A 12,027-nucleotide genomic window follows, 5' to 3' on the forward strand; every position below is an offset into this window, starting at 1 on the left:
TAATTAGTGATATAGTAACTGTCTAATGAGAGTAATAATAAAGTAATGGGCATATAGAGTATTCATAGCACAGCAAGTATTATTGGTGATACAGTGAATGTTCTAGTAACCGATTAGAAGTCAATGGATTTGTAACTGGATGAAGCTGGATGTAAGCATACATGTCCCTTTTACCCCAATTTTACATTAACATCTGTTTTTCAATATAGTTACCCACTCCCAAATCTATTTTATTTGTTTGTCTTGAGTTATTATCTAAATTTCTGAGCCATAAATGTGTTTGTTTTATCCCTCTCAAACCATTAACATATATCTGAGAACTCATATTTTCCCTGTTATTAATTCTATCCTAATAATATAATAAATAATATTATAAAACCGCACTCTGTGTCTTCCTACTCCATCACTATGTCTGGCTCCTCCTTTCTTGCTATCACTCCCTTTTCACTTTCTTGACTCCTCCTTCTCGCTTGATCCTCCTATGCTCGATCCACATTGCTCTCACTCGCTCGATCCTTCTCGCTCTCACTTGCTTTAACCTCCTCACTCTCACCCGCTCGATCCTCCTCAGCATACAGTTCTGGGAGTACAACTGGTTTATTCCGCTCAAACACAGCCAACTTGGGGTCTCCATACAAAATCCATACAAAATATACACAAGTCTCTCCCAGGCGACCCATTGTCTAAAAGATAATTGTATGAAAACTGAGTAACTCAATTATCTCTCAGTTACAGGAAAATACAGGAAACATAAATAAATAAAAACATAGGCATATTTTACAGGACCCCCACAAGTTTTATATCCGAATAGCACGGATCTGAGCGCACAACATATCCAAATATCGCTCAGATCTGTTCGGTAGAACGGAATCGCCATTCGGGTAAAGTTATGAGCGGTTGGCCACGAGGCGATGGCCTAACTTGAGGAGAACGGAGAATTGAGGACAACGGTCGGTCTCCTTTGCGAACACCGGAGAATGCTCCCCCGGGCTTTTAGGTACCAGATGCTCAACCAATTGGTAGTTCTGATCATCGTTCGTCTAGTTGGTCAGGGAAGTTGAATGGGCAGTGGTACATCTTTGCTTGTGTTTGTAAGATTCCTTGGCCGAAAATAGTTCCAGGCGTTCCACACCATGTACGGCTGCCTGTGTGCCAGCCATTCATTGGAACACGTGTGCTCGGTTATACGAATAACGGCCACCCAGTGAAAGCACTCGAGTTAATGTGTTAATTAAGGTTAACAGCCTGGGGTAGTCGGTGTTCGGGGAGGTATAAAGGAGGGGACCACACACCATCCATTTGGAGACGAACAAGGGGGTACAACCGAATAAAAGGGAATGAGTCTGCTACACATTTTAATATCCTCAGATAATCCAGATCTGAGCACCCAGGTTGCCCAAAAAACTGCCCAATGAAGGCTGGCTTTCAGGGAGCGAATGCTCTCCCTGGCCGATGGTATCTTTCTCCTGAACAGCGCTCTCCTAGCTGGTCTGGGAGTGGAGCAGGCAGCAGTAGAGTTTCTCCGATGTTCGAAAAGGGTTCCAGACACTCGACGACCATGTCCTGCTCCCTGTATTGGGAGCCAAAATGGTCACCATTCCTTTGACCACATATTTGGTTATGCGAAATGGCGGCAACACAGGGAAAGCACTAATTAATTAGTTATTTTTGCAGTTAACACTCCAGGGGGTGGTCGGTATTCGGTTGGTATAACAAGATGCAGGGGGGGTTCTTGTTCGAGAGCCGAACCAAGTGTGCTCAGGTAGAATAGCTCCTGAATTTCATAAAATGTTTTACAGTCAGAAGACTGCATGTTTCACCAAACTCCTCGCTCTCACCCTCTCCTCCTCCTCGCTCTCACCCTCTCCTCCTCCTTGCTCTCACTCTCTCCTCCTCGCTCTCACCCTCTCCTTCTCCTTGCTCTCACCCTCTCCTCCTCCTCGCTCTCACCCTCTCCTTCTCCTTGCTCTCACTCTCTCCTCCTCCTCGCTCTCTCTCTCCTCCTCCTCACTCTCTCTCTCCTCCTCCTCACTCTCTCTCTCCTCCTCCTCACTCTCTCTCTCCCCTCCTCCTTGCTCTCACCCTCTCCTCCTCCTCGCTCTCACTCTCTCCTCCTCCTCACTCTCACTCTCTCCTCCTCCTCACTCTCACTCTCTCCTCCTCCTCGTTTTCACTCTCTCCTCCTCGCTCTCACCCTCTCCTCCTCGCTCTCACCCTCTCCTCCTCGCTCTCACCCTCTCCTCCTCGCTCTCACCCTCTCCTCCTCCTTGCTCTCACTCTCTCCTCCTCCTTGCTCTCACTCTCTCCTCCTCCTTGCTCTCACACTCTCCTCCTCGCTCTCACTCTCTCCTCCTCGCACTCACCCTCTCCTCCTCCTCGCTCTCACTCTCTCCTCCTCGCTCTCTCTCTCCTCCTCCTTGCTCTCACCCTCTCCTCCTCCTTGCTCTCACCCTCTCCTCCTCCTTGCTCTCACTCTCTCTTCCTCGCTCTCACCCTCTCCTTCTCCTTGCTCTCACTCTCTCCTCCTCCTCGCTCTCACCCTCTCCTCCTCGCTCTCACCCTCTCCTCCTCGCTCTCACCCTCTCCTCCTCCTTGCTCTCACTCTCTCCTCCTCCTTGCTCTCACTCTCTCCTCCTCCTTGCTCTCACTCTCTCCTCCTCCTTGCTCTCACTCTCTCCTCCTCCTTGCTCTCACTCTCTCCTCCTCCTTGCTCTCACTCTCTCCTCCTCCTTGCTCTCACTCTCTCCTCCTCGCTCTCACCCTCTCCTTCTCCTTGCTCTCACTCTCTCCTCCTCCTCGCTCTCACTCTCTCCTCCTCGCTCTCTCTCTCCTCCTCCTTGCTCTCACCCTCTCCTCCTCCTTGCTCTCACCCTCTCCTCCTCCTTGCTCTCACCCTCTCCTCCTCCTTGCTCTCACTCTCTCCTCCTCGCTCTCACCCTCTCCTTCTCCTTGCTCTCACTCTCTCCTCCTCCTCGCTCTCACTCTCTCCTCCTCGCTCTCTCTCTCCTCCTCGCTCTCACCCTCTCCTCCTCCTTGCTCTCACCCTCTCCTCCTCCTTGCTCTCACCCTCTCCTCCTCCTCGCTCTCTCTCTCCTCCTCCTTGCTCTCACTCTCTCCTGCTCCGCGCTCTCTCTCTCCACCTCGCTCTCACCCTCTCCTTCTCCTTGCTCTCACTCTCTCCTGCTCCGCTCTCTCTCTCCTCCTCGCTCTCACCCTCTCCTTCTCCTTGCTCTCACTCTCTTCTCCTCCTCGCTCTCACTCTCTCCTCCTCGCTCTCTCTCTCCTCCTCCTTGCTCTCACCCTCTCCTCCTCCTTGCTCTCACCCTCTCCTCCTCCTTGCTCTCACCCTCTCCTCCTCCTTGCTCTCACCCTCTCCTTCTACTTACTCTCACTCTCTCCTCCTCCTCGCTCTCACTCTCTCCTCCTCCTCGCTCTCACTCTCTCCTCCTCGCTATCTCTCTCCTCCTCCTCGCTCTCTTTCTCCTCCTCCTCGCTCTCTCTCCTCCTCCTCGCTCTCACTCTCTCCTCCTCGCTCTCACTCACTCCTCCTCCTCGCTCTCACTCTCTCCTCCTCCTCGCTCTCACTCTCTCCTCCTCCTCGCTCTCACTCTCTCCTCCTCCTCCTCGCTCTCACTCTCTCCTCCTCCTCCTCGCTCTCACTCTCTCCTCCTCCTCGCTCTCACTCTCTCCTCCTCGCTCTCTCTCTCCTCCTCCTCGCTCTCTCTCTCCTCCTCCTCGCTCTCTCTCCTCCTCCTCGCTCTCACTCACTCCTCCTCCTCGCTCTCACTCTCTCCTCCTCGCTCTCACTCACTCCTCCTCCTCTCTCTCACTCACTCCTCCTCCTCGCTCTCACTCTCTCCTCCTCCTCGCTCTCACTCTCTCCTCCTCCTCGCTCTCACTCTCTCCTCCTCCTCCTCGCTCTCACTAACTTTTCCTCCTCGCTCTCACTCACTCTTCCTCCTCGCTCTCACTCTCTCCTCCTCCTCGCTCTCACTCTCTCCTCTTCCTCGCTCTCACCCTCTCCTCCTCCTCGCTCTCACCCTCTCCTTCTCCTTGCTCTCACCCTCTCCTCCTCCTCGCTCTCACTCTCTCCTCCTCCTCGCTCTCACTCTCTCCTCCTCCTCGCTCTCACTCTCTCCTCCTCCTCCTCGCTCTCACTCACTCTTCCTCCTCGCTCTCACTCACTCTTCTTCCTCGCTCTCACTCACTCCTCCTCCTCGCTCTCACTCTCTCCTCCTCCTCGCTCTCACTCTCTCCTCCTCCTCGCTCTCACTCTCTCCTCCTCCTCCTCGCTCTCACTCACTCTTCCTCCTCGCTCTCACTCACTCTTCCTCCTCGCTCTCACTCACTCTTCCTCCTCGCTCTCACTCACTCTTCCTCCTCGCTCTCACTCTCTCCTCCTCCTCGCTCTCACTCTCTCCTCCTCCTCGCTCTCACTCTCTCCTCCTCCTCGCTCTCACCCTCTCCTCCTCCTCGCTCTCACTCTCTCCTCCTCCTCGCTCTCACTCTCTTCTCCTCCTCGCTCTCACTCTCTCCTCCTCCTCGCTCTCACTCTCTCCTCCTCCTCGCTCTCACTCTCTCCTCCTCCTCCTCGCTCTCACTCTCTCCTCCTCTTCGCTCTCACTCTCTCCTCCTCTTCGCTCTCACTCTCTCCTCCTCCTCGCTCTCACTCTCTCCTCCTCCTCGCTCTCACTCTTTCCTCCTCCTCGCTCTCACTCTTTCCTCCTCCTCGCTCTCACTCTTTCCTCCTCCTCGCTCTCACTCTCTCCTCCTCCTCGCTCTCACTCTCTCCTCCACCTTTTTGCTCACCGTATCTCTCTCCTCAGTTACTTCCTCCTTTCCTTTTTCTCCTTCTTTAAATCCTTCCTTCATTAAGTCAGTTCCCAATCAATTTGAAATGTTCTCTCTGTATTTTCTGACTCTGGTGATTTATCAATAATTGCCCCAGCATGCCCCTCTATCTCTTTTCCTCCCCTCTGGCAGCTTTATATTGGAAGATCTGACAAGGTGTGGAATAGATGTGACTAATGTTATCACTCAGACAGGATGTTCCTTGCCAACTTCCATAGTCATCAGCAACATAATCAGTGGAAGTCGTACTATCCTTCACATGAACAGGTCAGCATTCAATGAGGGCACCTAGCCAATGACGTGTACTACGTATGAATGGCTGTTTGACAAATAACTACTGGCCACCAATCTGTACCTCTACTGACTGTCAGAACCTGCTGTTAATGTCTTGGTGCCAGGTCATTCAGGACATGTTCAGAGGTCTTGTGAAGTCCATGCCTCAATGCATCAGAGCAGTTTTGGCAGCACGAGGGGTATCTGCACAGTATGAGTCAGGTGGGTTTAATGTTATGGCTGATCAATATGTGTATGCAACCTATTTGTCCTGATTTGCAGGATAATGTATATAGTATGGAGGAAAGCCCAGTGAGTTAGCTCAGAGCTAGTTTTCCTGTTGGTCTATGTTAAGTTAGCCTTTCAGTCTTAAAATAAAATGGCTAGTCAATGAGTTTGGTGATGATCACATTGAACTATTTTGATCATTACATAAAGGAAAACTATAAGCACTATAACAACTTTAAGTTGTTTCTATGTTTCTATGTTAAGTTAATGAAGCAGTTTTAGTGTATAGATCGTGCTCTTAGAGTGTCACTGCTCAATTCTCTGCTATTTAGAAGTCAAAATACCTTATTTATACAGCCCTAGTCACTCCTCCCGGCATGTGACCTACACAGCCTTCCTAAACACTTCCTGTTCTGATGTTTAAAACGTCCTTTATTACATTACATTAAATCACTTTCTCCTATATACCGTTTGATCTCCATCAATGTAATTATAACCATCCCCAAGAAACATAACATATGAAATGTTATGCGCTGGAGTTTATATTTAATGTAAAACAGTGGAGTGCTATATCCTTATAAAGTGCTACCAATGTGCTTAAATGTGCTAATTGTAAAATATCAAAAGGGTAATAACTTAACTGGCAGAAATAACCATTTGTAGTGTGCCCGCGAGTATACCTTAAAAGGGAAATCGATACAAAATAGTGTAAAACCTTAACACAGAGAAACCCAAAAAGTTGTGTAGTAAATTTAAACACGTTTAAGAACTGTGCTTGTGTCAAATTACACTCACAATATAGTAGTGAATTGTAGGCATCTAGGAATCTTTGGGATTCAGAGGAGCTTGACATTCTTCCTTTTCCAACTGAATTAGGAGGGAGAGACACAAAACATAGTGCACCAGTGTATCAAATATAAAAAATGTATTTAGATTGCACTCACAAGATGATGATAAAAATCCAGCATGTCAAACACTCGGGTTTTTCTTCCAATGCCACTAAAATAGGGGCAAGTTGTGGAGAAGCAGGGTGGTTTTAAAACAGAAAATTAAAAAAAAAGATGCAAATACAGTGGGACAAAAAGGTCTTAGAATTGAAATGAGGGCAATTATTGCAGTGGATTGGTGGGTGGTGAGTTTCTTCTCTATATTATTACAATGCTCCATGAACCTATTTTCAGAGCTCTACCAGTCCTACCCACGTACTGTTCTACATATCAGTTGCAATACCACGAATGTAGTCTATCTTTTAACTTGTGGATGTGGTATTCAGTACGTGGGTAGGACTACTAGAGCTCTGAAACTAGGTTCATGGAGCATTGTAATAATATAAAGAAGAAACTGACCACCCACTCTGTACCAATCCACTGCAATAATTGCCCTCATTTCAATTTTAAGACCTTTTTGTGCACGGGTTTGGTTAAGGTAACCCTTAATGACAAAGGAGGTGACTTAATTAGAAAATTAATAGGACAACAGGTGCAATGGCAAAGTCCGTCCTACCCAAGGAAATGGTGAAATCTTCGGCACTCATTATCCACCGAGACAGAGAGGTAGACGTCCTTCATATCCAGTCCTGCGAACCAATCTCGCAGCCGGAGGAGGTCCCATAGTCGATGTGTGTCCTTCCTCTTGAAATGATGTTATACCACAACGGCATTTAAGATTCTCAGGTTGAACACCGGGCGGAAATCCCCAGATCTTTTCCTTACCAGAAAAATCGAGCTGAAGAAGTTCTGCGTGTCCGGAGTCCACTGGACCGCACCCTATTTGAACAGAACTCAAATCTCAGTGTCTATGAGGGATTGTGTGACAAAGTGCCCTTCGCCACTTGTGCCTGGAGGGGACTACTGGCTAGCCTCCTGCCTTCCGACTATGGCCCCTGTGCTGATAGCTGTATTTTACCCTGCAGAAAGGTTTATTTGTATATTTCTGCCGGGGCGTTAAAGACTTTTAGTATGTGAGTAGTGCTACCCCAGATAGCTATGCCATGGAGCCTATTCGTGTAATGAAAGACTATGGAAAAGATTTGGCTCCATGGCGATTGAACTGTATGTATGTGATCTGAGCGCCATTCGGTAATAATGTGCGCTCAGATCTAAGCTATCTGGGAATATGTTGCATGTATATGATTTATGTAGTAATTGTAACATTGTGTAATTTTATGTCTTTTTGTAACCATGTGGTTAATGGAGTCTTGCCTCTGTCCTGGGAGATAATTTGATTACTTCCCTGTAATTGGCTAATATCCAATATGTCCCATTGTTCCATTAGGTCCCCTAGGGGAGTGTCCACCTGGTGGACACTTGCATAAATACCGGACAGGTAGCCCTCAATAAACCAGACCTACTTGCACCTTTCTTGAAGCCTTGGCTCATGCTTGGGGGAAGGGATACCTACACTATGGGGATTGGTATAATCACTTACTCCCCAGAGTAAGCTCTTGTAAAAGCTTGATTTGTTCCTGCTACGCTCTCTGGATTTAGGAGAGATTCACCCACTGGGAGCTGGATCCTGGTCGTGGATCCAGGGTGGGTGAGAGACGGCGAGACCCCGGCGCAGCTGCATCGCTGGAAGTGGGGTCCGCAGTGCTGATGGTGTCGTTTGGAGTGCTTGGAGTCCTCGGCAAGCGCTAGAAGCATCGATTGGCGGAGGTACTCAGTCGGAGTGCCAGTGGTCCGTCACAGATTGTAGCACCCATAAGGCGGTTGGAGCCAGCGGAAGTAGAGTCGGCGGGAACGAAAATCTGTGACCTATCCTCGAGCAGACTGAAGTATCCACACGTCTGAGGATACCTCCCGTCACTTGTCCATGCAGTGAAACAGTCTGCCCGCATGCAACAGGGGTAAAGATAAATGGCAGGAGGCGTTCTCACCTGCAGAATAGTCTTGCATGTCCTCTGGCTCTACTCCCTCTACCTCTGTCCGATCTCAGTGAATAGAAGGACTGGGAGTGGAAGGATGGAAAGAAGAATGGTTTACAGGTGAAAGATCCTCTTTATGGAAACCTGGGCTTTCGTCCCCAAGCCAGACGGGGAATGCGTTCGACCCTTTCTTCGGATCCCATCCAGTATGGGTCATGTATGTGTTTTGGATCAAAGAAAACGTTGATTATTTGTTTATCTACTCCTTCCAAATTGATTGATTAATGCGTGCACGCTTTCCCTAGAAGTAATTCACACCGGAGACAAAGGTTCTGATCAGTGAAATACTAAGGAATGCTTGTAGCGGAACCCTATTGTGGCTGTCCTCCCTGTATTATGGATTGCCCTCATCTACCCTGTTAGTCTGGGGGGCAAAGGGGAGAAGTGTGGCGAAACCGACCTCGCCACGTGTCCTTGGAGGGGGCTGCTTGCCCGCCTCTTGCCTTTGGACTATGGCCCTGCAGGTTAAACTGTTTATTTTCCCTGCAGAAAGGCTTATTCGTGTGATCTGAGTGCCATTCATCTAATAATGTGCAGTCAGATCAAAGCTATCTGGGGATATGTAGAAATGTGTGTTTTATGTACTAAATGTATCAGTATGTAATTTTATGTCTTTTACTGTCTTTTTGTCTGCCATGTGGGTAATGGAGTTTGGCTCTGTCTTTGGAGATAATTAGATTCCTTCTCCAATTATCTCCAGGGCAGAAGGGAGGAAGCCAGGATGCATTGTGGGGATGGTTTTACTTTTACTGTTTGAGCCAGATTAAAATACAATCAGCCAGGGGGAACAAAAGATACTTTTACTAACTTTTGAACCCCTGGTCTGATTCATGCCATTTTTTTATATGTTATTCCCCTGAATGGATTGATTGTGAATATGTATTTTTATGCGAATGTGATGAATATTATAGAAGTTATGAATATGGTGTAAAAGTTATGTTTGAAACTGTACAATAATGGGATTATGTGTCACACTAAGGGGAGGGGATGTGTGGGTTGTACCCAAGATACCATTGGTTGTTTTATGCCTCCCCCTGGGTGTGGCTTGTCTGTGTACACTTGTAATAAAAGGCAGGCTGGATGTACCAGCCAGGAGTTCTGTTCCTGAAACTGTGTGTCGTCCAGTTATTGGGATTGCTGTGGGGATATCGCTGTGTTACTTTGCCTGCTGGAAACTCTGCCTATGGATCTACTATTGCCTTGTTCCTGAGCCTTCCTGGGATCGTCAGTGGAGAATAGCTGTGGGATATCAGCTCTCCGCTACATTGGTTGGCAGCGCTGGGATCCAGACTCACAAGGGAACAAGGATTAATGGAATACGGATGGAGAGTGACTATGCTAAGCTTAAAAGATCCACACTAAAGGACTTACTGGAAGCAAGAGGGATTGCAGCAAGCAACAAAAAGAAAGCAACTCTCATTGCAGAAGTCATGGCAGAATACCAAACCGAGGACAGGGCAATCCCTGAACAGCAAAACACATCGGATGGGTCAGAACAAGAAGAATTTCAAAGACAAGTGAAATGTAGACTGGCCTTTTATGGAGGAAAAGAAACGCTTGACATTATTTCCAGGACTATGACCGAGGTGCAAGAATTTATGTGGCGCCAAAGGCCACAACCATCCACAGTACGGGATACAGCAAATACCAACAATACAGAGGGTAAGATAAAAATTCCTTACCAAGCGTTTAAAAACTATGTGGAGGCGGAGGAAGACATAGATGCTTTCCTCCAAGATTTTGAAAGACTGTGTGCCTTGCATAAAATCAATACTGAGGATTGGGTACCTATTTTGGCTGGGCGGTTGTCTGGGAGGGCAGCAGAAGCTTATAGAACTGTACCAGATGAGGAGATCCGGAACTACAGCCGAGTAAAAGAGATTATATTGGCCCGGTATGCCATAACACCAGAGGCATACCGAAGGCGGTTTCGAGAGTTGAAAAAGGCAGATAAAGACTCACATGCCGAGTGGGCTTGTAGGTTGCAGCGGGCGGCCCTTGGCTGGGTGCAAGCCAGCAAGGCTCGATCCATGGAAGATGTGATACAATTGTTGCTCATGGAACAATTCTATGATGGGGTAACAACGGATGTACAGGAGTGGGTAAGAGACCGCAACCCTGTATCCCTCACAGAGGCGGCTAGGAAGGCGGATGAGTACCTAGATGCACGCAGGTCACAGAAACCGGTAGCCCCAAAAGTCACAATGAAAACCTTTGGGGGAACAAACTACCCCCCTGTACCACCCCGACAGCTACCACCACCACCACCGGCTGTGCAACCACGTTTCCGCCAACCTAGCTCTGGGCCCTGTCATCACTGCCAGAAGTGGGGGCATTACAAAAGAGAGTGCCCACAACTCCGAGACCAATCCTCATGGATCCGACCAGGGCCCCCACCACCCCTGAGAGCCACTGCCCATCACTACCAGGAGGAGCCACCAGTTGCTTATGGCTCCGCGGTTCCTGTCACCACCATAGAACAGTGGGAGGTACTACACGAAGCTAACCCACTACAAGCCCATGCCGATAACCGCCAGCACCACAGACAGACGGTATACCTGGAGGGAAAAGCAGTACAGGGGCTCCGAGACTCTGGTGCCACTATAACCCTGGTCAAAAGCCACTTGGTCGCTGACAAGGCCAAGACTAACCGGACTATAGCCGTCAGAGTTGCTGGGGGAGCCGTCTACCGGCTGGACACTGCCAACGTCCATTTGCATTGGGGAGCGGGGGCAGGGAGGGTGGAGGTGGGGTTGATGCCCCAGTTACCCGCAGAGGTGGTACTGGGAAATGATTTGGGAAAGCTCACATCTGCTTTTGAGCCACAACCCACCATCACTGAGGAAGCACACCCAGTGGTCACCCGACAACAGGCCCGCACCCAGGACTACAACACACTGCCGGAGGTCCAGGTAAGAGAACCTTCCCCTTCCCTAGACTGTGTCCCCTGGTCCCCCCCTTAACGAATTTGCCGCAGAGGTGATAACTGACCCTACCTTGCAAGTATATAGAGATAAAGTCACCTCTGATCACCCTGGGGCAGAGGGGGAAAGATTTGTATGGGAGGGACAGCTGTTATACCGGGAGTCCGACAAGAAAGTAGAGGGGTCAGACCCGATTGTGTTAAGGCAATTAGTGGTACCACAGAGGTACCGAGCCGAATTGCTGCGGATAGCACACGACATTCCGCTATCCGGGCATTTAGGGGTTAGTCGGACCAGATACCGACTGACGCAAAATTTATTTTGGCCGGGAGTTAGCCAGGAAGTACGGAAGTATTGTAATACCTGTGACACGTGCCAGAGGGTGGGGAAGAGGGGAGACCGGCGGAAAGCAAAACTGCATCCGCTACCGATAATTGAGGAACCCTTCCACCGAATAGCGGTGGATATCATAGGCCCCCTCCAGAAACCTAGCCCTTCCGGCAAGAGGTACATCCTCACGGTGGTAGACTACGCTACCCGATACCCCGAGGCAGTGGCCCTGACAAATATCCACGCTGAGACAGTGGCCGAGGCCCTGATGCAGATCTTCTCCCGGGTAGGGTTACCTAGGGAGATCATCTCGGATCAGGGTACTCAGTTTACTGCCGAGATCACCCAACAACTCTGGAGGCTGTGCAATGTTAAGTCCATTATTAGTGCCCCATACCACCCCCAGACCAACGGGCTCTGTGAAAGGTTCAATGGCACCTTAAAGCAAATGCTCCGAACCTTTGCTGAGACCCATAAGGACTGGGAGCGATTCCTGCC

At 49.1% G+C, this 12,027-nt stretch overlaps 1 protein-coding gene across 3 annotated transcripts in view; it reads left to right on the forward strand.

Moving 5' to 3' along the window:
• KHK (ketohexokinase) overlaps window positions 1-12,027 on the forward strand; it is a 153,716-nt gene that overhangs the window by 29,923 nt on the left and 111,766 nt on the right. The window contains exon 3 of one of the 3 annotated variants that reach the window (XM_063441833.1): window positions 4,984-5,118. The exons of the other annotated variants lie outside the window; for them this stretch is intronic. Coding sequence (XP_063297903.1) covers window positions 4,984-5,118 — 135 coding nt within the window. The remainder of the gene's footprint in view (window positions 1-4,983; window positions 5,119-12,027) is intronic. 3 annotated transcript variants of the gene reach the window in all.

This window comes from Pelobates fuscus, chromosome 2 (assembly GCF_036172605.1).
Source record: "Pelobates fuscus isolate aPelFus1 chromosome 2, aPelFus1.pri, whole genome shotgun sequence".
NCBI lineage: Eukaryota > Metazoa > Chordata > Amphibia > Anura > Pelobatidae > Pelobates > Pelobates fuscus.